Source organism: Bos taurus, chromosome 27 (genome assembly GCF_002263795.3).
Source record: "Bos taurus isolate L1 Dominette 01449 registration number 42190680 breed Hereford chromosome 27, ARS-UCD2.0, whole genome shotgun sequence".
In the NCBI taxonomy this organism is placed as follows: Eukaryota; Metazoa; Chordata; class Mammalia; order Artiodactyla; family Bovidae; genus Bos; species Bos taurus.
Window position 1 is genome coordinate 36,211,122 of NC_037354.1, and position 27,059 is coordinate 36,238,180.

Consider the following 27,059-nt stretch of genomic DNA (forward strand, 5'->3'; position numbering starts at 1 on the left):
TGTCAAGTGCACCGCCTGGGTCCAGAGGGAGAACCCAGACCTTCTGATTGGTTCCCCCAGGACTGGGTCTGGTTCCAGCAACACCAGTGACCTGGAAGCCCCAAACTCTCTGAGAAAACTTAGCCATCTCCCATCTGAGCGTCTCATCTGTTAACAGGGAAGATATGGTTTCCTCTAAGGCTCACTCCAGATACCAAAGAGTTTTCAAATCTTAGTTGGAATTTTAACATCGAATTTCTGGAGGGGAAAGAGCATCTGAAACCAAAAACATAGAAAAGAAACTCAGGCAGGGTTGAAAAATACATTCTTGGAGAGCAAGTATTTAACCTTCTCTCTGATCTGGAGCACACAGCCGGGAGAAACTTCTGGAAGTGATTCAGGGGAGCAGGTGGTTGGTATACATGGGATGGGGTGCTGGTGCCTTGGGGCCCCCAGGTACTCTGCCATCCCACCATGCCCCATTACCATTTGAAAAGTATTGAGTGGGGACCAGAAAACATCCCTGGAAAAACTGAAGAGAAGGGATATGTGTGTGGCGGAGGAGGGCGGAGGGCAAACGGTGTGCCATCGCGGTGGGGAAGAAGTCACCATGCACATTACCACTGATTAATTGAGTGATTTTAGTCAAGTGAATATTGATACATGGCAGGAAAAGCATGAAAATAAAATGAACACATATGGGAATTACTATTAACATAAGTGATAACATCAAAACATCTGGTAAAATGCAGTTTAAAAAAACACACACAAATGAAATGGAATGTAAAACATTTTCACAGTATTCAAAGCATTTATAAGAGATTTAGGTTCTATAAGAGGGGTGCTACACGGAGGAACTAGAGGAAACAGGAATCTCGTCTGTGTCCTATGTATCTGCTGGTGACAGGTCAGGGGACCAGCACGTTGTTCCAGGGGAACCTTTTCTAAAACAGAGCTCCTAAGCCCAAGACATCCACACACTTACGGCACAGCAACTGGGTACTTGGAGTCTGCTGAAAAAGACAGATTCTAGGTTTGCACAATGGTCTCTGTCATTTACAGACAAGATGCCTTAGGGAGCCCTTGGTGCTAATTCACAGCCACCCAAAGCCAAGGGTGACACAGGATGCTCTACAAATAAAATATTCTTGGAATTCTCACCTCACTTTCTGTCTTATTTTAGATTTAGCTGAGTTTTGCCCATGACCTCACTGGATTCCACCCAGGATGATGATGTTAAATCACCCTGATGATTTATGAAGACAATCATTGCACTAGCAATGATTACCAAGTCACCTACATTGCTCTTCTGGAAAGGAGTGAGCAAGCCCACGAATCTCCAAGTTGGTTCCAGCATATCCTTTGTTGAGAAAAACAATGGTTTGTGATCCACGGCAGCTCTGGACCCAGAGCCTCCCTTCACCCTAAACTGGCTGACGGGTCACAGCCCAGGCTGTCCCATGTCCACAGGGAACCTCAGGCCTGGGGCTCTGTGGCCAGGGTAAAACCTGCAGCTGCAATTCACATTTCCAATGTATTCTGAACTCTCATCTGAAAACACCACTTCCTACCTGAGAATTCCCATTTAGAGTCTACCTATTCACTGATAACCTTTCTAGAGTAACCGCTGTGCCCCACGCGAAGCTTTCCTAAGGCCCCCACCCTGAAGAGGCCCTGTGACATGACACCCTCTGTCCAAACAAGCAGATACATAAGAACACTGAGCTTTTGGGTTAATTAATCAAAACTAAGACCCAGATCTAGGCTTTCATGAATTGCTCTGAATTTCAGTTGACAATAGGAAAGGAGGATATTTCTAATTCACTAATATATATATACACACATTTTTTTTTTAAAAATTATCCAAAATTACAGGCAAATCACATACAATCCCCAACACTTTATGATTAAAGGTCAGAGAGAATAAAAAAATGTATTAAACAATGGATCACTAATTGCCAGGGGTTCATTAGGTCAGGATAACCCTCAAGTAGGTAACAAGGTTGGCAGGCTGGTTTTCAGACTGTACTTTAGGAAGTTAACAGAAGGAGCCACGGGGTTGATGAGTCCAAGTTCCACTGCAGCATCAGATTCACCCAGAGGGACAATCACGAAAGTCCTCAAGGTGTTACAGAGAATTAAGAATCCAACGTGAGGAAGAAATTAACATTAATTTTTTTTTTTGGGGGGGGGAATTACTTCCTATACATTGAACAAGAGGAGTCAAGTTGCTTCCATGAATGGGTTTATGTACATCCCTTATTAACACAACGGCTGTGAGAATTATCTTAGGGCCCTCGGGGAAAAACCGCAGTTGCTTTGCTTTCTAAATTCCCTCCTTGGAATGGGGACCTTTGCAGCTTAACTTTCCCTCGGCAGAAATGAAAACAAAATATTTTGTTAAGTGCAGGAGGACAGGCAGCCAGGCTATTCTGACTGTCTCTGATCTCGAGGCAATCAAGTTCAAAGGAATCCATTCGTCACAAGAAAGATGGGAGTGGGGCACACTGTGAGTTTAAATTAGCGTGGTGTTGGGCCCAGGGTGACCCAGAACCCCTCAGGAAGGAGAACCACAGCTATGCTTAGGAGAATCCACCTCCCACAGAAAATACCCAGAAAGACAGCTGCTCAGCTAGAAAGTGACCTCAAAGGCATGCCGAGCCCCCCATCTTGCCACACCTTTCCAAATGCTCCATGTAGACTTTTTTAAACAAACAAACAAAAAAGCCTTGAAGAGTCAGTGGGTCTGTTGGTTGCTTTAAAACAATGTGAAATAAACAAGGGAATTAGATCAACAAGCTCTTCACCCAATGACAGTTCGCCCTAGACTAGCAATTTGCTGGACTGTTCTAAATTTTCTTTTTTCTGTTTTTCTTCTTTAACTGTTTTTTTTTTTGAAAACCACTAACAATTGCCTTCCCAGTCTATGAGTCACCACCTCTGTCACCCAAGGCAGGCCTGTGCTGCCCTCCACGTGTCAGGAGGCGAGATCATGGCAGGGTCTGATGGTAACCACCTCCAGGGCATCCGAGACAGGCTGGTCCGTCTCAAGGACCACACGGAGCGGGGGACCAGGCACTGCACTCCCTTGGGCTATTTCTCAAGCTCCCCCTCCCCGCACCGGTCACTCTCTGGAGCTGATCTTCATGGCGAGTGTGGTGGTGAGTTTGTTTCTGTCTGAACAATGGACAGAAAGAGAAAATTCCTCTGGAACGGAAAGCATTTTGCCAAGAGTTAGAATCTTCTAGTTTCAAAGGCACAGACTAGCTGGTAGGTCCATAAACGGTGTGCAGTGACACGGACAGCGTGGCGGAAGCTGGCGCTGCTGCCCTCGCCAGCTCTGGCCGCCAGCCCCCTCTCTGGGCCGGCAGCGTTGCCTTTTTTAGTGACTGCGTCTCTGGTGGACCCGGCAAGCCTGGATCTCCCTTTCCCCCCCGGGGATGTGCTGCTCCACGTGTGGGTCTTGAGAAGCTTCCTAATCTAAGTGGGTTTCTCACCTGGGCGTGCGGCTTTAAATATCGGCTCTACCTGTGGAGGGGCTGGAGCCTGGGGAAGGCAGGAGGGCCATGGATGCTGCAAAACAACTGGGTTACGCCGCCCTCCACCGCGAAGGAGCAAAGGGGGTGGAGGGGGAACCACCGGGGGTCCAGGGGCGTCCGCTCAGCCCTCACCCATCCCCTCACCCCAGGCTCCCTCCCCAACCCGCCCCCCCCTCCCAAGAATCACTTGAAGACCGACTGGAAAGTGGGACACTCGTGATTCTTCATCTTCTTCATGAAGGTCTTGAACTCCTTGTTTTTCTTGTCCCACTTGTGGATGGCGGTCAGCAGGTACTGGCTCTTGACCTTGCGGCCCATGATGAGGAAGTGGTGGCTGAGGTTGTCCAGCTGGTGGCAGGGGCAGTCGGCCCCGTTCTTCAGGTATAGGACCAGCTTCTTCAGCTCCTTCTTCTTGATGGGCCCCAGCTTCAGGGGCTTCTTCTTCTTGGGGACAATCTTCTTGTCGCCGTTTTCCTTTTTCACTTCTTTGATTTTCATCCTCAGGGCTAGAGGGGCGAGGGCAGGGAGGGGAAGAGGAGAGAGTTTTAGAACACGGCTTTTCAAAAAGCTAGTGGGGAGCTGCTGGATAGCACGGGGGGCTCAGCTCAGGGCTCTGAGATGACCTCCAGGGGTGGGATGGGGCTGGGGGGAGGGAGGTCCCAGAGGGAGGGGATACATGTACACATATAGCCGATTCACTTGGTCGTACAGCAGAAACTAACATGACATTGTTAAGCAATTATCCTCCAATTAAAAAAAAAAAAAAAACGGCTTTTTATCCGCAACCACAACCCACCTGGGGGCTGAAGAGCAGGAGAAATAAAAAGCAAAGAGCACCTCAAAGAGGGAGGCTGTATGTATCTATTCTATAGATAAGGACCAAGGTCTCAGGTGACCTTCACACACAGATTCTGCCCCTTATTTTTGGTGTATTTGATGGTATCTTAATAGTTGCCACAGGATGTCATGAGTGGCTTAAACAGATGTTCAAAACCAAATCATGTGTTTCTTTTTAAAAACTCTGGGACTCAGACGGTCATATAATGCTTCAAGAGAAGGGGACCCTCTAAACCAATCAAGGCCATATAATCTAATGGTTCAGACCTCAGCACTCAAAGGAAAAACTTACCCCAAGTTTGTTGTTTTGTTTTTTTTAGGAGCAAGTTATTGGTTTAGTTGTTTTTTTTTTTTTTAACATCCAAAGGACCTAAAATTCAGGCTCTGGAAATAACACAGACAAGACCTATGTGTGTGCTGACAGCAAGGGAAAGCTAACCGCATCAAACATCAGTGTCCGACTTCAGCATCAGGACTGTGGTCCCAACCACGGTGCCTCCAGGAAGTTCAGACGCAGGTACCACGGACAGGCTGTCCACCACTCATCAACCACTAGATGGCGCCACTAATGGGCTATCCTATCCACAGTGTAGACCCACAGAACCAAACTCGACCTGGACCTTTCAACCCACTGGAGAGAGTCCTGGTGGGGTCTGATGGATAAATCCAGGTGGCGGTTCCTCAGTTCCAACATGGTACCTGGCCTTCTTCCATTCTCAGCCTGACTCCCTGCAGAGAGGGAAAGCCAATCCTTTGGCCAAGTCCACCTTCTCATCTTTCTGTCTCTACGGAGCCCAAGCCGACAGTGCTTGGGTGTTACCGTGTGGACAACACACTCCCGTGCTAGCTACACAGGGTTAACTGGGGAGGGTAAATTAGCGTGGAGACGTCCTATAATTGGAAATGCACCAAGAACACGAACATCATCCCCATAACAATCAGCTCCTCTCAGAAACTGGCTGGCCAGGGATCGCCCCAAAGGAGCTGGAAACCATTTCTAGATCCTGGTCACCAGATGCTATGTCCATCCTCCAAACTCCTCTGAATTCCAAATCACCAAGCCCTCTCTTTTAAATAGCTCCAAGCTTCCACCCACACTCCATGAGGAAAGACTTGAATCTGAGCTACAGAACAGTAGCTAGTGATTAGGAAAGCATCTGGATGTCAGCAAGTGTGTTGAGTATTCTCCAGGCACCTCTTCCATGAAACCTAATAACTCCACACAGAAGGCGCAATTATTCCCCCCATTTAACAGATGAGAAAACTGAGGTGTCAGGGTTACCTTTACTTGCCCAGAGTCATTGATCCTAAACTTAAACTCATGGACTGAGTGTCCACTTGTAATTACCGTGCTGTGCAGGCTGAATTCCAACATTCTTTATAATGAAGCTGACATTTCAAGCATTGATTAAATGGACCAAGAAAATAAGGGAAAACAGTTAGGGCTCTCTTCCCAGGTTCAGCCACATTTCAAAATGGCTTTTACTTAATGAAATGGTAAGAGTTCCTCCCGGTTGAAAGGAGCTATTCCGGCCAAGGTAACACTGCATGCGTGATGGCTTTATTATTTAATGTTTAGTTGAGTAAAAGCACATTCTTGGCCAACCCAAGAATTAGGAGGAGGGAGAAATCCTAGAACAAATCTTCAGGGGATGTGTCAAAGTCAGGAAATTAAATGTGCTCCCATCACCTTCCCTTACGGAAAGGGTTCTAGATCTCCAGCCTCTGGGCCCCATGTAACACCCCAGGCCCTCAGCCTGGATGAGACTTCAGTCCCAAGGGCAGCATAAGTTTTGGGGACTAGTCCAAGCAGCAGAGGGCTAGCCCTCACCCCGGAGGCTGGACAGACCTGCGTACACAGGAGTGTGCTGAGCACAGTCTCCCAAGGAGCTCCTGGCTTTACCCTTCACCACCCCCCGCCGAACCAGTCACTGCCCAGCCCTTCTGATTCCACTTGACTCCCCTACCCACCCGGACCCTGAGGACGAGGCAGGAGGACCCGCAGGTGGGAGAGCATCAAATAGGAAGCAGCACAGATCACCGTCTGGGACCTCTGCCCGCTCACTCGTGTCCAACACTTTGCGATCCCGTGGACTGTATAGCCTACCAGGCTCCTCTGTTCATGGGGATTCTCCAGGCAAGAATACCACAGTGGGTAGCCTTTCCATCCTCCAGGGGGATCTTCCCAACCCAGGGACCAAACCCAGGTCCCCCGCATTGCAGGCGGATTCTTTACTGACTCAGCCATCAGGGAAGGCCAAGAATACTGGAGTGGGTAGCCTATCCTTTCTCCAGGGGATCTTCCTGAGGCAGGAATCGCACCAGGGTCTCCTGCATTGCAGGCGGATTCTTTACCAGCTGAGCTACCAGGGAAGCCCCAATGTCTGCCCAAACAGGCCCACCCGGCTCGCTCCCCTGGTTGGTTTATAATCCTTGTACCTGGTGGGTCACCTAAGAAAAGACTTCACCTGTGTGAGTCAGTAGCTCACTGAACAAGAAAGTTCTCCTGGGGACGAGCCCAAGAGACTCCCTGCCAGGCTTGGCGAGTCCGGCTCCATTTCTGCCCACCCACTGCACTGCAAGGGCCCACTGACCCAAGGAAAGCAACCAGGACTTCAGGGAGGCGAGGCGATGGGGATGCATGTCAGATGACCCTGGACTACTTCCCAAGGTCTAAAGCCACGATCCCAGTGTTGCTGTAGGAGTGATCAATGACATCACTGCAGGAGTCGGCGGGGGGGCAAGGAATGAGTGCATTTCCGGGGCCAACTGGGCACCTCTTTATCTGCAGAGAAGCGAGCCATCATCTGGGGGAAAGAACCCCCAGGACAGTCACTCTCTATGTGGCTCCGACATCATGCACATCAACCATCGTTCTTACTGATGACAATCAAGACGAAGGACTCAGGGGGACAACTGAGGCCAGGCTCTGTAAGAAGAGACTTGGGACTCGAACCCACACCTGACCCCGAAGAGCACGCTGGTTCCCACTACACCATGACGGGGTTTCAAATGCTAGTGCTCCAGTGGAAACTATTTCCTTCTTTTGATTGTGTTGCTTTTAATCACAACTCAAATCAAAAAATTAATGTTCCTTTGCCATGACCGTGTCAAGGAATTTGGTTTACATAGGTGGGGAGAGGGGAGGGAGAGGCCAGTGATGGAAATGTGTTTTGCATTAGACTCTCCGCTTCTTGCCGTTTGGCTCACTTTCTTTTTTTGAGGTGGGAAAGAGGAGGCACATGTGGCCAGAAATTACTACCATCTTTTCCATCTTCCAGGGGTTTATTTTAGCGATGCAGATTACCAACGATGTTTGGATAGGCGATTAGCCGTCCCAGGTTGATTTCCCCCTGCCTTGTGGCTATGGGTGCAGCCCCCCACCATGCCACAACCGGGGGCTGCTGGGTTGGGGGCCGGGGGATGGGGGACTGACCCTCACCCCTTCTCCTCCCCCTACCCTGCCTCTACGGCGGGGACAGCCCGGAGCCCCAGACTTCGCCCGTGGACTGTGTTTGCGTCACATACGGTGCTGGTGCGCAGGTAGAAGCCCGAGGATGGAGCGGCTGGGCTTACAGCTGGGACGCCGCTGGAGTCCCCGGTCCTGGGTTCAAACTGCGTTCCATGTTCAACCACAGAAGCTGGTTTCGAGCTCCCAGGGTCTGCATTTTCCATCTGCCTGCGGGCCCGGCAGGGTGACCATCCGGAAGGCCGTGCTGGGTGGTCCTGGGCTGACAGCGACACCCACCCCCGGCACCACAGCTCCCACCCCGTCCCTGTGCTTCTCTGTCTCCTCCCGGGGCTGTCTCCCCTGGTGATGAGTCCACATCTGCCTCGGGCCCTTGATCTCAGCTTCCCTGAGCTAAAGCGAAACAAACAAAAACAAAACCCTTCTTTGGGTTTTTTTTTTTTTTTAGCAACAACTAAATATCCTCGGACAGTAGAATAGGACTCCTGCCTCTCACCTTGCTGGTCACTGCCAGCAAGAATTCAGAGACCAGATACTATGAAAACCCTAAACTTAAGGTTACAATTAGGGCCCTCTTTATCCACAGCCTTAAAATTAAATAACCCCTTCCAACAGAGAGCTCAGTGCACGATGCTCTGTGATGACCTAGAGGGGTGGAATGGGCATGGGGGGACGGGAGGGAGACTCGAGAAGGCGGGGTTATATGTGTACATACAGCTGATTCACGCTGTTGTACAGCCAAATAGAACACAACATTGGAAAGCAGTTATACTCCAATAAAAAAAAAAATTAAAAACAAACACAATCCCCTTCTATTCAGATAGACTTTGAAAGCTTCATTCCATGTGCAGTCACCAAAACCATATTTTTTTGCTCACAACTGATCCCCTCTCGGTAGCCTCCCCACAAGGCCTGGACATTTTCTGAGGCTGAAATGAGCAATGGAAGTTCATTACACTCATCCCAAACCCACACTGGCTTCAAAGCCGTCTCTTGCTCCTGACCTGCTTATGCTAATGAGGCCGCCATCCTTCCAATCACCCGGACAGGAAGCCTGGATGAGAGGCCACAGTTGGCCAAGGGCCAGGCATTTACAGGATCCACTGTGAGGAACTGCGGCAGGAATGCAAGAAAGGGCCCCGAGGGGGTAGGTGGGGAGGGGGCCGAGTCAGTCCCTAGCTTTGTGACTCATCTGATCACTGATGATAATCATTGCAGTGAAGAGTGAAGTACAGAGAACAGGAGAGACGGAGGGACCTTCCCTGGGAAGTTCCTGCAAAGTCATCGGAAGCATGGATGGAAAACCAGGCAGCCCGGTGTCTCTTGGAGAAGGTGCTTTTCACATGGAAGCAACGCTCCTTGATCGCCCGTGCTGTTCAGTTTAAAGATGAGTGTGGGACCGGAGCACTGGCATTGGCAATGGTGGGGGTGCGTGGGGCTGGGTGCTGCTGATGACCTGTGGGAGCCAGAACCAGAGGGGTCGAGGGAGAATCCCAGAGAGCTTAAAACCAATGGGACGGAAAGACAGAAGGTTTTGCATCCTCAACCACCAAGCATCCGGAATGTTTGTGAGGCGTTACCCCTGGCCACTTCTTGCCAAACATCTTGCCAAAGATTGGGCATCCGATCATTTCCACTTCTCTAAACTTACAGTTTAAAAAAAGTTATAAACATATGCAAGAAAATGGTACAGAAACGAGGACATCACATCTAGTGTAACAGAAAGCAAATGGATGGTGGATCCCGACTTGACGAAGAGAAGTAGAAACCCAGCTGCTGACAGAGGGGGCTGAGAGCAAGAAAGCCACTGATTCACATGGCAGGACCCAGAAATGCCCGCGAGCTAGGGGCCACTGGGTGCTTCTGAATGGGGTTATGGAGACTCTATTAAATATAGGAATTGATAAGCCTGCATCGACGAACCCAGATCCACGAGCCGGGCCGTGAGTCCAGATGACCACCCCTCACCCACTCCAGAAGCAGCCAAGAGGTTTATTCTGTACAGAAAGTTCTATCCAGACAGACTGGGCTTGGGTACACCTGACACACAGGAAGATGCGGTGGGAAGGAACAGCAGCCCTGACGGCTAAGGGTTCAGTGAGAGGCTGCAGCGAAGAGTGAGACTCTGAGCAACAGCCCCAATCAGAGGATCACGGAGGGTTCTATCTGAAAAAACTAGCAACCCCAAAGAGAAGACCCACAGCTCCCTCCAACGAAATTCCAAAATGAGGCTCAAAACTCACAGGACACGCATACACACAGAATTCCAACTTAGTGATTTACTCTTAAACTCAAAAGGATCGGCAGGCATTTAAAGGCAAGCCTCTAAATGTGAACAAGAGACTAAAACATACAAAACACACAGAAAAAAAAAAGAAATCAGAGATGACAGAGACATGGTAGGCTGCAGAAGAAACTGTTTTACAAAGATAACAGGATACTGTATTCACGAAATGAGAACAGAATTCTGTGGAGAGGAATGTTCAGAGAACCCGAAAAGTATTTGAAATTTCAAAAGGTAAGAGCAGAAATAAAGAATGAAACGCATGTGCTTTAAGATAAGGGTGGAAATATTTCCTGGAAAGCTGAACAAAATGACAAAGAGATGGAAACAAGAGAAAGAAAGATAAAAGAAAGGCTCAGTCCAGGAGGCCCAATGTCTGAATCAAGAAAACAAATAACAGAGAACCAAGAAAATACCAAAGAAATAATACAAGAAAAATTTCCAGGAAGGAAGAATACAAGCTCTCAGATTAAACAGTGCCCACATCAGGAAGATCCCCTGGAGGAGGGCATGGCAATCCACTCCAGTATTCTTGCCTGGAGAATCCCCATGGACAGAGGAGCCTGGTGGGCTACAGTCCGTAGGGTCACACAGAATCAGAAATGACTGAATCAACTTAGTACGCACGCATAGGTCAATGAATGGGTTTTCCCAAGAAGCTTAGCGGTAAAGAATCCACCTGCAAAGCAGGAAACTCAAGAGACATAAGTTCGATACCCTGGAGAAGGAAATGGCAACCTGCTCCAGTATTCTTGCCTGGAGAATCCCATGAACAGAGGAGCCTAGCAGCTACAGTCCATTGGATCAAAAAGAGATATGACTGAGTGACTGAGCACACACAGGTCAATGAATCATGACATCTAGAAACACCAGGGATAAAGAGAATATACAAGAATCCTCCAGAGAAAAAGACAGGATACATCTACTGCAAAGCGCCAGGCATCAGAATAGCATAGGATTCGTCCACAGCAACACTAGAAGCGGAAAGATAATGGAGCCATGCTTTTAAAATTCCCAAATTCAGGGAAGAAAAAATAGTTAGGATGTTTGGGATCAACAGGTACACACTGCTATACTTAAAATGGATAATCAACATGAATCTACTGTGTAGCACAGGGAACTCTGCCCAATGTTACATGGCAGCCTGGGTGGGAGGGAAGTTTGGGGGAGAATGGATACATGTATATGTACGGCAGGGTCCCTTTGCCGTTTACCTGACACTATCACAATATTGTTAACTGTCTATACTCCAATATAAAATAAATGGTTTTTAAAAAAATTCAGTACTGAGCCAAACTCAGTGGGGGTGAGGAGAAGAAAGACAACTTCAGACATTCAATGATATAAATAAAAAGTCTTCCGTATATCTCTTCTTGGGAAACTGCTCTAAAAATGCAGAATACAACCCAGGATCAGGAAACTAAAAGTCTAATGTAAGATAAAAGCAATGGAAGCCTTAGAATGGTTTTCCAGGACAACTGTGTGATGGGCTTAAGTCTCAACCAGTGCAGATAGAAACAGGAGGAAAGAAGGGCCAGGCAGATTGGATGAAAACCTGCAGGAATGTTTGGGGCTGAATTCATAAGGAACCAGGTAAATAAAATGAGGCAACTACCATCTCAGGGAAACAGTGCATAAGAAAGGAAATATACATGCAGTACACACAGGGCTCAACTGTTAATTATACTTACATAATGACAACAAATTAAACAGTGAATATCAATTTAACCAAAAATGTTAAATTGAAAAGAATGGGAAGAAGAGGGAATAGACTATAAGATAGACATTATCAATAACAGAAAATCAATAGTGTCTAAAAATTAAGAATTTGATTAAAAACTAAAAATTGTTTAAAAATGAAAATTAAGCAAAAGATAAATCTTTGTCTTCAATCGTAGAGCATCAATAAGTAATGTCTAAAAATTAAGTTAAAATTAAATATGGTTTGCAAATGAAACAACTGACAAAGGATTCATCTCCAAAATTTACAAGCAGCTCATGCAGCTGAATAACAAAAAAAAACCAAACAACCCAAATCAAAAAGTGGGCGGAAGACCGAAAAAGATATTTCTTCAAATAAGACATACAGATGACCAACAAACACATGAAAAGATGCTAAACACTCATTATTAGAGAAATGCAAGTCAAAACCTCAATGAGGTATCACCTCATACCTGTCAGAATGGCCCTCATCAAAAAAATCTGCAAACAATAAATACTACAGAAGATGCGGGGAAGAGGGAACCCCCTTGCACTGTCGGTGGGAACGTACATGGATACAGCTACTAGGGAAAACAGTATGGAGATTTCTTAAAAACCAGGAATAAAACTGCCATATGACCCAGCAATCCCACTACTGGGCATATACCCTGAGAAAAACATAATTGAAAAAAACACACGTACCCCAATGTTTCCGCTATGTTGCTCAGTCATGTCTGACTCTTTTCGACCCCATGGACTGTAGGCCACCAGGATCCTCTGTCCACGGGATTTTCCAGGCTAGAATACTGGAGTGGGTAGCCATTCCCTCCTCCAGGGAATCCTCCCAACCCAGGGATTGAACCCGAGTCTCCTGGATTCTTTACCATCTGAGCCACCAGGGAAGCCCACTATTTACAATAGCTAGGGCATGGAAGCAACCTAGATGTCCACAGACTGATGACTGGATAAGGAAGTTGTACATACATTACAATGGAATATTACTCAGCCATAAAAGGAATGCAATTGAGTCAGTTCTAGTGAGGTGGATGAACCTAGAGCCTGTTATAGAGTGAAGAAAGTCAGAAACGGGAAAACAAATATAGCACACTAACACATATATATGGAATCTAGAAGAACGGTACTGACAAACCTATTTGCAGGGAAGGAATAAAGGCGCAGACATAGAGAACAGACTTTGGACACAGCAGGGGAGGAGAGGGTGGGACAGTGTGAGAGAGCAGCACTGAAACATATACATTACCATGTGTAAACAGACAGCCAATGGGAGGCTGCTGTATAACACAAGGAGCTCAAACCTGGTGCTCTGTGACCACCTGGCAGGATGGGATGCAGTGGGAGGTTGGGGGGAAGTTCAAGAGGGAGGGGACATGTGTACTTATAGCTGATATCCGTTGTATGGTAGAAGCCAGCATAATACTGTAAAGCATTTATCCTCCAATTAAAAATAAATTTTAAAAAATTAAGTATGGTCTTTATTTACTCCATTTTGCTAACTATCAAAAAAAAAAAAACCAGCTAAAATAGCTGAAAATTACTTCCTCTGGGTTGTGGGAATCAGTGGTTGGAAGGCATTGGGCAGAGGCCTGCAGTTTTTTGTTAAAAGCCTTTTAATACTATTTGACATTTTAAATTGCATTTATTCTGAAGTAAAAAAACTTAGATTTAAAAAAAAAAGCTTGCTGTCTAGTAAAGAGCTGAAATGTATATAAAATGTCAATGAATCACAAAATGGGAGCTTTTAAAAGAAACACAAAGATTACAATTCCAGGCCCTTCAATCCCTATTCAACTAGAGCAGCTTAGCTTCACTCGGGGCTTCTCAGGAAGGGTTTTGTTTGAGTAGGAATTCTACTTTTTCCACCATTCATCTGAGAGGAGGAGGTAGCCTACAGGATTTGTCAACCGATCATTTTTCAGATAAAAAAAAAAAAAAACCAGTTACGTTAGCATTTGGATTTACTTTGAACAGGACGGGATATTCAACCTGGTTCAGCTGAATTGCCTGCCCAAGGCTGAAGGTACTCACAAGCTCTGCTGGGAACCCTGTTCCCTGCATCTCAGTCAGACCTCGTTACTTGAGGTCACAGGGCCTCCCAGCAAGGAGGAGGACGGCATGGGGGCCCTGCAGATTCTGGGGACCACTGGCAAAGCCATCAGATACACTGTCTCCAAGAGATGCTAATAAAAAACTCCTGGGCAAGTAACCCCTGACATCACCCGACTCCTAGTGACTTGCTCTCCTCAATTCCTTTCTCTGGCAGACAGGGCTGAAGTTCCCAAACAGACGCTCTGAGCAGCTGGGGTGGGGATGACAAGACCGACTAGCTCTTCCCCAGTGTCCTGTTCGTTCCCTGCCCCCAGGACCAGGAAGGGACCACAGTTCCCCTCCCCCATCCCACCCAGCCTCCCGGTGGGGGGAGAAAAAAAAACCTGTTCAGAGAGAGGACCTCACTGTGCAGTAAGACAGAGACGACCTGATTTTCTACATTCTGGGCCTTCACGAGTCTCTTGGGTGGGCAACCCTGAGGCAGCAAGTGCCATCCCCAAAGCCGACTGTGCAAATGAGGTTCCATCACCCGCTGGGTAAGGGCGGGGCCCCGAGAAGCTGAGGCTCCTTCCAACCCTCAGCAGAGGGTCCGGGCTGCAGCAACGGGTCCAAATGAGTCCTGCTGAAAAAGCCCTGCAAAGGCTGCTCCACAGACCTCCGTTCCCAGCAGGGGCCAGGGTTTGCATCATTAATTCCTTGAGCAAAGCAAAGGGGCTTGTGCTTGGTCACAGTAACGCAGACTCTCTCCCCGACCACAAACCACACGTGGCAGATTTACATGCATCTCCTGACTACAGGACAGATGCTACAAAAAAAAGAAAGAAAAACCCAAAGAAAACAAACAAAAAAATTATTGAAAGCAGATTTTCTTTTTCTCTCATTTACAAAAAAAAAAAAAAAAACCAGCAGACGTAGAAAATGTTCCTGAGCAATTTATTTGGGGCAAATTATTTCACTGAAATTGTCCTGTTTTCTGGATCCCAGATACCTTGGGGAGTTGGTGGGGGGGAGTAAGTTAAGGCAGGAGAGTGGATTTCAGAACTTTATACCCTCAGCGCCGACACACTCACAAAGCCCTCACACACACAGCAGGGCGTGCAGCGTCCATGTCAGCCATCCAGAATCCCACTGCCTAATTGCTTGATTTCATGGTTATGTTAAATCCCCACTGATTGAAGCTAATGGTGCAAAATGCAAGCCCCACTATGAGAGCAAAGGGCTGCCTGGCGTGGTTTTATTTGGGACAGCGTGTGCACTGGCGGCCCAGGCAGCAGGGGCCCGGGCCCCTCGCCTTCCCAGGAGGACTGCGTCCCCAAGCAGGAGGCAGAGGAGAATAGGAGACTCGCTTAAATAAAGTCAATCATGAGGATTGATGGAATCTTGGCTCCAAGTTCGGGCCAACTGGCCAAGGCAAACAGTCCTCCTCCCAGAGGGGTCAGTGGTTTTTCCTTCCCCTGCATTCCACCCCCCAGGGTTCGCCCACATGGCATGCTGGAGTGTGCAATGGTCTCTTGGACAGAAAAAGATGGGGACTGGGTTTCAGAAACAGGACAAGGAAAATGTGAGCCAGTCCAGACTCTGAAAGATGCTCCAGAGAGGGGTCCTCAGGATCTTCAGGGGGAGGGCTGGTTAAAATGCAGATTTCCCAGAAGCCCCCACAGCGGCACTGGGATGGGGCCCAAGAACCTGCAGTTCTAACCTGTTCCCAGGCGATGCTGATGTTGCTGGTCTTGGGACCACACTTGAGAACCACCGGTTCAAAGGGTGGGAGGGTGGGGATTGGGCAGGCTGTTTGGTCGATCACCTTGGTTATTCATACTGTTGCACTCTGACGACTCTTTTTTGGATGGTGTTTGAACTTTCTGGAGGCCCAGGACAGCCCTCCAAACGCATTAAAGCTCAGGCTGAAGTCCGCATGGGCATGTCCAAGACCGGGCTGACCTCAAGCAAGCGGGTCTAGTGCCATTTTCAGAATCACTGAGGTCTCGGGGGCTGCTACCCTGTAGGAGTGGAATCTTGCAAAGTCAGGAAAACCAAGGCTTTGACAGCAAGAGGCAGCACATTTCAGAGGAAAGGACTCTAAGCCCAGAATCAGCCGACTCCAGCCTCTGGTTGGGACTCCATCACTAACCTCTGTATCAATCACTTCTCTGGGTCTTCATGGAGCCACTTGGACCAGTTCCTATCGATTTCCATTCCAGCACTGGCCATCTGTCTAAACCTTCACGTCTCCTTTCTCTGTCTTGAAATCCAGCATAGATCCTCCGAGGAAAAGAACCCTCCGTCTCGGGTGGGACGGGCTGCCCTAGCTTGCTCAGTGTCCGGGGACCCCGCTGACAGTGGTCACAGGTCAGCCCACAGGGAACACAATGGCTCAAGAGTCCAGCGATGGCTATGGCATGGTCTAAACTCAAGAGACAGCCCCAGCAGAGCATGTCCCAGCTTGGTGGCAGGCAGGGCTTCACAGAATCCCATCTCAAGGATACGAGGAGAGGCCCTGACCCCTCAGCTGGGAGATCCCCGGATGGGCTATGACTTTCACCACTGAGAGCCCGTGAGAGGCATACCTCAGCCCTTCATCGTTTTCCTAGCTGATCCCTCTGCAGGCAGAGGGTGTGCTCCAGGGAAAACTGCTTTTCCTAGGCATCCTTCCAGGCAAGCTCCAGGCCATCTTCTTCCAGAAGCCTCCCCGACCCGGTCCAGCCTTGACCTTCGCGCCCGCCCCCCACCGTCTGCACGGTGACCCGGCTCAGGTAGGTGTGGCCATGAGCGTGCCTTCCCGCACCCCGAGGTGAGCTCACGCAGACCCATCCATTGACTAGGGGGTGCCCCACACGCCCCAGAGCTCGGCTAACACTGACGGGATACACCGATGAACCAAGATGTAAACAGCACAGGCTGTCCCGAAGGTCACGGCCTCACTGGTGAGACTGGTGTTAATCACAGAAACCCCGGCTTCAGCGGCAACAACGTCGACCAACAGATACACTCGGCAGGCCAGGCCCTGGTCTAAGCTCTTTCACACGTTAACTCGCCGAACCCTCAGCCACCGCATGGGGCAGACGCTTCTGATCTTACTGACCGGGAGGGATCAGTGAAGGGGGATGACTTGAGAAGCTGGCCGAGGTCCCACGGGCCAATGGCAGAGCTGGGGTTTGATTCCTGGGAGTCCAACTCATAAATAATCTCAAGGGGAAACTAACTATGCCAGGAGGAGTGGGGCCTTGGCCAGCACCGTTCCCCACCTGAAGCACAGATGGTGCTCAGCTAAGGTCCAGGTGAACCAACCTTGTGTGCAGGCTGGGCAGGCGGCCACTGCATCTTGTGCGTGTGTGTGCACGTGCACATGCGCGCTTGGTCATTCAGTCACGTCCGACTCTTTGTGACCCTATGGACTGTAGCCTACCAGGTTCCTCTGTCCATGGGATTCTCCAGGCAAGATTACTGGAGTGGGTTGCCATGCCCTCCTCCAGGGGATCTTCCCAACCCAAGTACTGAATCATTATCTCTTATGTCTCCTGCATTGGCAGATGGATTCTTTACCTCTGAGCCACCTGGGAAATCATTTCTTACTTTGAGCAAATACAGTGCTCACAGCCTACAGTTCATGACTCCTCCTGTGGGTGTTCAGAGGCTGCTTTCTGTCCTTTAAGAGGTGCTGCTGCCTCAGGAGCATAAGCAAGGCTCCACAGCGAGCCCACAAGACACTAAATTAAACATCAATCAACCCAGGGTGCATTCAACCAGATTTTCCATCCAAAAAAAATTTTTGATTCCCTGTCATCCCGTGAAGTTTGCTGGGGTGTCCAGCAGGGGAAAGCCCAGGTCATGGGGTGGGGAGGCGAGAGCTCTACAATGGAGCCTACAAAACAGAACACTTCAGAGACAGAAAGAGACGCTGGGACAACAGGAATAAACTGGGATGGTCCTGGGCAAGGAGGGTAAGTAGCTGCCCTAACAAAGAGGTAGCCCATGTGTGAAGGGGAGATGCACGTTTCACAGATGTGGCTGGAGTGGAGGCGGTGGGGACAGGCCTGGTGGGAAGGAAAGGATGGAGTCCCTTCTCCTTCTCCTGGCTCCCAGAGCTGCCAGGCAGGTGCAGAGGTGCAGCCACTGTGCAGAACAGCATGGAGGTTTCTCCAAAAACTAAAGACAGAACTACCATGACACACCACTCCCACTCCTGGGCATATATCCCTCCAAAACCCAAAAACACTAATTCAAAAAGATATGTGCCCACCCCCCTCCCAGGGTTCATAGAAGCATTGTTTATGATAGCCAAGACATGGAAGCAACCTAAATCTCCACCCATGGATGAATGGATAAAGGTGCTGTACATATATACAATGGAATATTACTCGGCCAAGAAAAAGAACGAGATTTTGCCATTTGTAGCAGCATGGATGGATGTGGAGGCCGTTACGCTAACTGAAGTAGGTCAGACAGAGGAAGACAAATACCATATGATATCACTTATACGTGATCCTTAAAGTCTAAAAAATGCAACTGGTGAACATAACAGAAAAAATAGAGCATACTCACAGATACAGGAACAAACTAGAGGTAACCAGTGGTGGGTGCATGATAAGCGTTGAGGAGTGGGTGTTATAAACAACTGGGGTAAGACAGGCTCAAGGATGTAGGTACAACACGGGGAATATAGCCAAGAATTTTTAGTAACTATAAGTTGTATAAAGCAATAGATAAAATATAGAGAGCTGGCCTCTTCTCCACTGTCGAGGGTCCCAGCTCCTGCCGAGCTCAGAGGGTGGGCACTCCCAGTGGCTGGTGGAATCAGCCCCGAGCTGGGTATATACTGGCTCCTGCTTCTAGATCCTCTAATCCTTCACTGAGTCTCTCTTCTTTCTCTCCACCCACCGGGAGCCTCACACACAGGTAAGGGGGGCAGATCTGGGTCCTGAGAGCCTGGGGGGAACATGTGCAAGGGGAAAAGAGCAACAGGATGAGGAGCCCCACTCAGGGCTCCTTTCTGCGTCTCCAGGAAAGCCACTTCTTAAAAAGAGCATGCGTGCTAAGTCACGTCAGTCCTGTCCGGCTCTTTGCGACCCTATGGACAGTAGCCCACCAGGCTTTTCTGTCCATGCGATTCTCCAGGCAAGATTACTGGAGTGGGTTGTCGTGCCCTCCTCCAAGGGATCTTTCCAACCCAGGGATCGAACCCCCATCTCCTGGGTCTCCTGCATCGCAGGCGGATTCTTTACCACTAGGGCCACTTAGGAAGCCCTTATCAAAGAGATTTAAAAAAAATAAATAAATACATCATCACCAGACTTGCCTGTGGATGTGGAAACTGCTGCCCTCAGGGTCAAGTGGGCCCAGAGGGACCCCCAGCCAGGAGGGGTGGGTGCGGAGCACAGACTCCAGCAGGAGCCTTAATCGCACCTCTGACCTCCTAGACAGGGAGAGAATACATCTATGTTGTCTAACCACCCCGGCGGTCAACGTCACCTCGGCCCTAGCAAAGTCTTACAAGCCGAACTCAAGCCTGCTGCAGACACAGCTAGAATCTCCCGCAAAGAGTACCCGCCACCTCTGGTGAGCAGGTGGACACCAGCAAGAAAAGGCTGGTATTGTCCGTACCCACAGGGCACCCTGGGTGGAGGCCCCAGTGTCCATCAGGAAGAAAATACAGGACACGTATCTCATCGGATAAGCGCAGCCCTTCTTCCTGGAAGTCAGACATCCTTCCACATGCCCAGGAACCTCTAGAAAGAGTAAGTGTCAGTCGGGCTCCGGGAATAAGAAGTGGCCAAGTCCACCCGGGTCCAGGGCCCCCTCCTCCAGCCCAGAGGTCTTCGTGGACCCGTTTCTACGATGGAGGGCAGGGTAAGATTTCCTTTGAAGAAAGGTTCTGCTTCATGGCATGGGTGTGTTTAAAGGACACAGAGCAGGCTCACAGAAGCACAGTCTGAGAGCAACGTGGGGTCAGAGAGGCCACCCGGCCAAGCTATGTTCCAGAGATCAGTGAACAGGGGCTGAGAGGACCCTGGTCTCAACCGCCCACAGCTGATCGGGAGCTGGAACCCGGGCCCCCGCTGCCCTCTCCCCTCGATCCCCAATCACTGCCTCCAACACACACTCTGGCTCAGAAAGAGGACCCCAGCCCCACGGGCTCCTACCCCACGTGATCACGCAGGCCCGACCCCTCCTCTCCAAATGCAAGCAATCCTGCCCCTCCCAGAGGCCAGGACAAAATGTCCCAAGCCAGAAAACCGAGCTGCTAAACAAGTACAACCCCAGCTCTCTCTCTCTCAGATCTGGCACTTCCTGCAAGAAGCCGTGGCTGCAGTGAAGGAGGAGACCGGGGCAGAGGTCGCTCTGCCAGCCCCCCACCCCTTCAAGGAGAGCTTAGCCCCTCCCTCTGGCCCAGGACCACCCACCAGACAGAACAGCGGGCTGAGGCCTGGCACCCCATGTCTCCCCAGCCCAGGACACCCTTGCTGAGCAATCCTGGGGCCTGCCCGGGTGAGTCCCCAACCTGCCTTCCTCTGGGGGCCTTTTGGGGTGAGGCAGGGGCTTGAACAGAGGGAAGTGCTCCTATGCCTCCCCTCACTAGAGTGACCCCCCCCCGAGAAATGGGCTGTTGGATCTCACACCCCTGATGACCACACCCAGGGGGATGCCAGCAACCCCAAAAGCCACTACATGAGTAGCTGCGTGTCAGTGTCTGTGTCAGAGTTTTGGGGTGTGGGCCCCCCTGGAATTTCCATACTCAGGGCTCCCTGGGAAGAACAGGCAGATTCTCAGCTCTGGCCGGGGCTCCTCATGCTAAGGCCCCTGGGCCCAAGGAAGGAGCACAGTTTTCAGCTGGTCCAGACCAGATTCCACCCACCGATCCATTGGGAAAGGGGGCACTGGGATGGGATTCCACCCACCGACCCACTGGGGAAGGGGGCACTGGGGTGGGATTCCACCCACCGACCCACTGGGGGAGGGGGGACTGGGATGGGGATGTGAACAGAAGCAGAGGAAAGTGCTGGTGCTCCTCGGGGTCTGATAATCAAAGCAAGGAAACCTGCCAGAAGACACATTAGGTCCATAACGAGAGAAGGCTGCAGGCGAAGAGCTGTCCGTCACCCGCAAACCCCTGTCAGCCACCACGCCGCCTGCTTCCAAAGCAGCCGGCCGGGCTCCACGGCCTCCCTGCTCTGCACACCCAGTTATACAACTGGAAAGGCCAAGCCCCGGGAAAGCTGTTCCCGGAGCAGGGGGTACCAAATGGTCCCGCCTGCAAGGAGCAAAGGGCAGGAGGGAGGCCCACCAGCACCTCCATTCAAGCCCCATCAGCCTCCTCCCTGGCAATCGGAGGACCAGTCCTAGGAGTCAGGCGCTCCAAGCCCTCTGGCCTTCATCACAAATACGCACATCTCCAGACGGCTTCAAGGCTCCGTGGTGCCTACCGGGGTGCCCTCCTGAAGGGTCTATGTATGAGGTTGGACTCAAGGCTGGTACCCCAGGTTGCTGAGGGCCCCAGTGAGCTGGGAGCCCCAGCAGCTCCTCCACTGACCTCCAGAAAACCACGCGAAGTCCTCCTGAGAAGGAAGGTTCACCCCCACCCTCCCCAGCGAAGCCTGTCCACAGGAGCTCAGCCAGCAGGTGCCCCGAGGACCCCGGAGCCCTGGACTCCACAGGGCTGGAAGGGATCATAGGGTTGTGTCTCCCGCCTCCTGCCCAGTGCAGGCAAGAGGCCATCCAACCGGTCAACAGTGCATGGGGTGGGGACCCCACCACCTTGTGGGTCAAGATTTTGTTGCCTCAACAAGCCGGGTTCTATCTAAGTGACACAGCACATGACTCCCCTTGGCGGAGCAAGCAGGTCCCAGCTCTTAACCACCATCCCCCTGACCCTTGTTCTGAGGGGCAAATGCAGCCTCGTCATTTTAAAGAGGATATAGGAAGATAATCTCCAGGACCCAAGGAAAGAGGGAAACACCCAACCTTGACCCCATGGCATCAAACAATGATCCCTGCAGCCTACGGGCGGACGTTTCACAGCTCCTGCTTACGCACAACACCGGAAATCGGCTGCCACCTCCTAAGGGATGCTGAGCGCTCGCCCCGCTCGGCGGCATCAGCGCAGGAAACCAGCGCACAGGGCCTCCAGGATCCGGATCACGGTCTGTCACATCCCACGTCATCTCGCACAGAACGTTGGGGGTTTTAATAATTTCCTTTACTTACTTTGGGCTGGGCTGGGTCTTCGCTGCTGCTTGTTCCCCAGGTGCGGGGAGCCGGAACTACTCTCTAGTTGGGCTGCGCAGGCTTCCCTTGTTGCGGAGCTCGGGCTCCAGGGCACGCGGATTTCCGTCGTTGCCACATGGGGGGTCAGTAGTTGCAGTTCCCGGGCTCTAGAGCTCAGGCTTAGTAGTCGTGGCACACGGGCTTAGTTGCTCCGTGCCTTGTGGGATCCTCCCCGGGTCAGGGATCCAACCTGTATCTCCTGCACGGGCAGGCGGATTCTTTACCGCTGAGCCACCAGGGAAGCCCAGAAGGCTTTAGTTTTGTTTTACGGTTGAGTGGATAGTTTGTCTCCAGCGGGGGCAAACTTGAGTCTCAGGGTGGTGAAGCGGCTGGCCCGAGCTGACACAGTAGGTAGGACCAGGCCTTGAACTCAGGTCCGTCCGATGCAGCAGGCCCTGCTTGTTCCTCCTGATGGACTGTTTTTCTCTGTCCCAGGGACTACACCAGTGCCCTTTACGACAATCCCTGCGAACCGCTGGAATCCGCCAAGGAAGTGGCTCTCGCCCAGAGAACCAGCAGTTCTAAATGGACTTGCTGCAAACACTGAAACCTAACAAAATCGGCCTGGCTAGCATCTGGAGGAATAAACAAAACACGGGGGACTGGACCGCAGAGACGGCTGTTGGGCGTGCCCGGAGGCCAGCTGCCCAGGAGTCCCTCACGGGCTCCAGAGTCTTCCCGGGTCCGGGGTAGGGGGAATCGTTGGCAGGTTATGGAAGGCGCCCCTCTGGAGATGGGAAGGGGGAAGAGGGGGAGAAGGCCTCTGATGTTCACCCGTGGAGGCTCAGCCCCTGGAGGGGTGGCTAGCACGCATGCTCGCCAGGCAGTCATACTGTGCACAGACCCACACATGCGTGTACAGCGCACAGCTACACCCACCCTCAGACCCGCCCACACAGACTCAAATGTGAGTCCACACGCATACATCGTGCTCGCACCCCATCCCAGGCTGCCCCTTGGTCCCGGGGCTGCAGCCCCTTGCCTCCCCCCTTGGGAGGCCCCAGACACCTGGGCCGATGCAGCCCCGCAGCCCTGCAGTTCCCAGCCGGCTTGCCCAGCGCCGTGTGTCCGCCGCTAAAGAGGCCTGCAGAGAAACAGGGTGTTTACGACGGCTCATAATGACCCCACGCTGCACTACCCCACGCTGCACTGCCCCGCGTGCGCGCCGACGGTGAACTCCAGCTCCTGCCCCGCTGTGCCCAGAGGTCTCCCGGGGTCCTGACCACAGCAGAGGGCCCTGCCTGGCTGCCCTGGCCGCATGCTGAGCTCATCTGAACAGCCCGATAGGGGTTCCTTCCAGTGGGTGGCCCGGCCCCGCCAGAGATGCCCTGAGCCCTGAGGTTTGCATCACTGCTGTGGATGCCAGAGCTCCCCCTTCACCTTCCTCCTCCTCCTTTCTCCTCTTCTCCCTGCTCCCCACCCCAGGCCTTCACTTTAAAACGGGCTCCCCACACCCAGGACAGCCAACAAGACAAAAAGTTCCTTCCTTCCTCTCAGCATCCAAGGCCCCAAGCTAACCTTCCCTGACACCAGGCGTCTCATTTCTAGACACTCGCCCCCATACGCCTTACAAGCTGACCACAGAGGTTCACCATCCCTGGCACCCGGGTGACATCACGCCTCTGAGCCCTGGTCGAGGCAGAGGCCTCCCCTTGGAATATTCTTCCGACGTCCACCGTTTCAGCCTACCGAGCTTCGAGCAGCTCCTTGGAGGACAGTACACGGTGTCCTCTCTCTGGAGCCGCCCCCATCCCCCACCTCCTCCCCAGGAAGACCTGCTCCCTCCTCTGGGCGCCCGCAGCCCCAGGGCTTCCCTCCTACAGGGATCTCAGCATTGATGACATGATCTGATGTTTGTCTCTTTTCTCCCGTCCGTCCCTTCTAGATGGTCAACCATCTGAAGGCAGGAACCACACCCCAGTCATCCTGCCCCACCGCGCATCACCAGTCCTGAGTCTGCACCAGACACAGCCTCCATTCAATTCAATTTGCCTTAGACTAACTCGAGCACATGGCTGGTTCCATGACCCACTTCCCTCCTGAGGGCAGGAACGCCGCACCGACTGGCACAGAGGGGCTGGGTGCCAGGCCCCTGAGAGGCAGTATATGAGCCCCTTGGTGGAGCCCCCCACCCCCAAACGAAGCTCTGGCCTCAAGCTGGCTCCGAGAAGAAAGAGGGGGAGGTGTCCTGGTCCTCTTACGAGCTCATCTGGAGACACACCGCGCCCCCGCAACACTCCACCCCGCCCCTAGTTCACCTCCACATTCACCAGCTCCCACCAGCTCGACTGAGGCCTGAGAACACGGGCTGCTCACCTCCAAGAGGTAGTTCGTGTGGGTGTGCTAAGGACTGAATCTTTGCGACCCCATGACTGTAGCCCACCAGGCTCCTCTGTCCGTGGGATTCTCCAGGCAAGAGCACAGGAGTGGGTTGCCGTGCCCTCCTCCAGGAGATCTTCCCCACCCAGGGATCAAACCCTGGATGTTTGACCCTTTGATGTCTCTTACACCTCCTGCATTGGCAGGGGTTCTTTACCACTAGTGCCGCCTGGGAAGCCCCAGGCCTCCTCACTGAGAATGCAACTTGAAAAGCTGCACACGAAAACATGGGTGGAGCTGCCCCCACTAAAAAGCACCTGTGTGCTGGCAAAAGCTACCTTCTGGCTGAGGTCTGACCATCCTTGCCAAGCGCAGAGCACCCGCAGGGAGGAGACAGCTGCTGTCTCTGGCTTTGACTGTCAGGGGACTCCCCTCCTCCCAGACTCTGGGAAGAAACGATAATAAACACTTGTGTTTCTGGATGTCTGCAGATCCCAAAGCCAGCAGAGGCAGGGAGGGTATCAGCAGGGCCATGTCCTCAGCAGAAGCCCAACACTCATCTGTTGGATGACATCCGTGCAAGAGTGCGTGCCTTCGGCGGATCGTTCGAGTTTTTAAAGGAAAACACGGGCGCACATCACACCCCTGTCTTTAAATGAACGCAAGCTAAGAGTAAAGGAAGGAGCTGTCGTCCTAGAGGCTGGGTGCTCACTGGCACCTGGCACATGGTGGGCATCTGAGCCTCCATTTTGAGCCTCCATCTCAGAACCGAGGCCAACCTGTGACTCTCCGGTCAGCCCCTCCTTGTCACGGAGGCGGCTGCACGTGGTCTGGAGGCTGCCCTCACAGGCTCAGTGGCGCACAGCAGACCACCTCACTCCCCGGGTCGGTGGGGCCTCTTGCCTCTGGCCCACGGCCACGCTGGGTGGGTCACTCCTGTAACACACCTGCTCACTCCAAATCCTGCTCCCTCTGGGATCCCAGCACGCTTCCTGGGTGGGTGCTGGAAGGGACTACCTTCTTCCTCACGCCTCAACTCAGCCCTTGAGCCCCCCTGAGTTTTGGCCAATGCGAGCCCTAACAGGATACTGAATCAGCTGCCAAAACACAGAAGACCTTCTCCACCCGTGATTTACCTGAATCAGGTTTTGTCAACTTACAAAATACTATTTGACACCATATGATATGACTTATATGTGGAATATAAAATATGACACTAATGAATTTATCTATGAAACAGAAACAGATTCCTGGACATAGAGAACAGACTTATCATTGCCAAGGGGGATGGAGGGTGGGGAGGGATGAATTGGGAGGCTGGGATGAGCAACTATTACATAGAGACTGGATAGACAACAAGGTCTTATTGTAGAATACAGAGAAGTGTATTCAATATCCTAGAATAAACCATAATGAAAAAGAATGTATATATATGTATAACTGAATGACTTTGCTGTATAGTGAAAGCTAACACAACATTGTAAATTAGCTATATTTCAATAAAGTAACTTCTTTAAAAAAAATTTGTTCAGTCGCGTCCAGCTCTTTGTGACCCCCTGGACTGCAGCATACCAGGCTTCCCTGTCTTTCACCATCTCCCAGAGTTTGCTCAAACTAATGTCCATTGAGTCGGTGATGCCATCCAACCATCTCATCCTCTGTCACCCCCTGCTCCTCCTGCCTTCAATCTTTCCCAACCTCAGGGTCTTTTCCAATGAGTCAGCTCTTTGCATCAAGTGGTCAAAGTTTTAGAGATTCAGCTTCAGCATCCGTCAATCCTTCCAGTGAATATTCAGGGTTGATTTCTTCTAGGACTGACTGGTTTGATCTCCTTGCTGTCCAAGGGACTCTCAAGAGTCTTCTCCAACATCAGTTTGAAAGCATCAATTCTTCAGCACTCAGCCTTTTTTATGGTCCAACTCTCACATCTGTACATGACTACTGGAAAAACCATAGCTTTGACTAGATAGACCTTTGATGGCAAAGTGTTGTCTCTGCTTTTTAATATGCTGTCTAGTTTTGTCATAGCTTTTCTTCCAAGGAGCAAGCATCCTGGAAATTTTAAGTACTATTAATATTTGTTTTGGGCTTCCCTGGTGCTCAGACGGTAATCTGCCTGCAATGCAGGAGACCTGGGTCAGGAAGATCCCTTAGAGAAGGAAATGACAACCCGCTCCGGTATTCTTGCCTGGAGAATTCCATGGACAGAGGATCCTGATGGGCTGCAGTCCATAGGGTTGCACAAGAGTCAGACACAACTGAGTGACTAACCCTTTTCACTTTCAATATTTGTTTTGAGTCCTAACTCCTTTCCCACCGTCCTCTCCTGACATCAGGATGCCTTTCTTCACTGTCTGCTGTACTGCGCTGTGCTTAGTCGGTCAGTCACGTGTGACTCTTTGTGACCCCATGGACTGTAGCCCACCTGGCTCCTCTGTCCATGGGGATTCTCCAGGCAAGAATACCAGAGTGGGTTGCCATGCCCTTCCCTAGGGGATCTTCCTGACCCAGGGATCAAACCCAGGTCTCCTGCATGGCAGGTGGATTCTTTACCAGGTCTGAGCCAAGGACTGTCTGCAGTCATCTTCATTTCCTCCAGAGA

At 51.0% G+C, this 27,059-nt stretch overlaps 1 protein-coding gene across 1 annotated transcript in view; it reads right to left on the minus strand.

Annotated features, from left to right (window-relative positions):
- Positions 1-596: 596 nt before the first annotated feature.
- SFRP1 (secreted frizzled related protein 1) overlaps positions 597-27,059 on the minus strand; it is a 43,576-nt gene continuing 17,113 nt past the window's right edge. The window contains 1 exon segment of the mRNA NM_174460.2: positions 597-4,024. Coding sequence (NP_776885.1) covers positions 3,702-4,024 — 323 coding nt within the window. The 3' untranslated portion in view covers positions 597-3,701.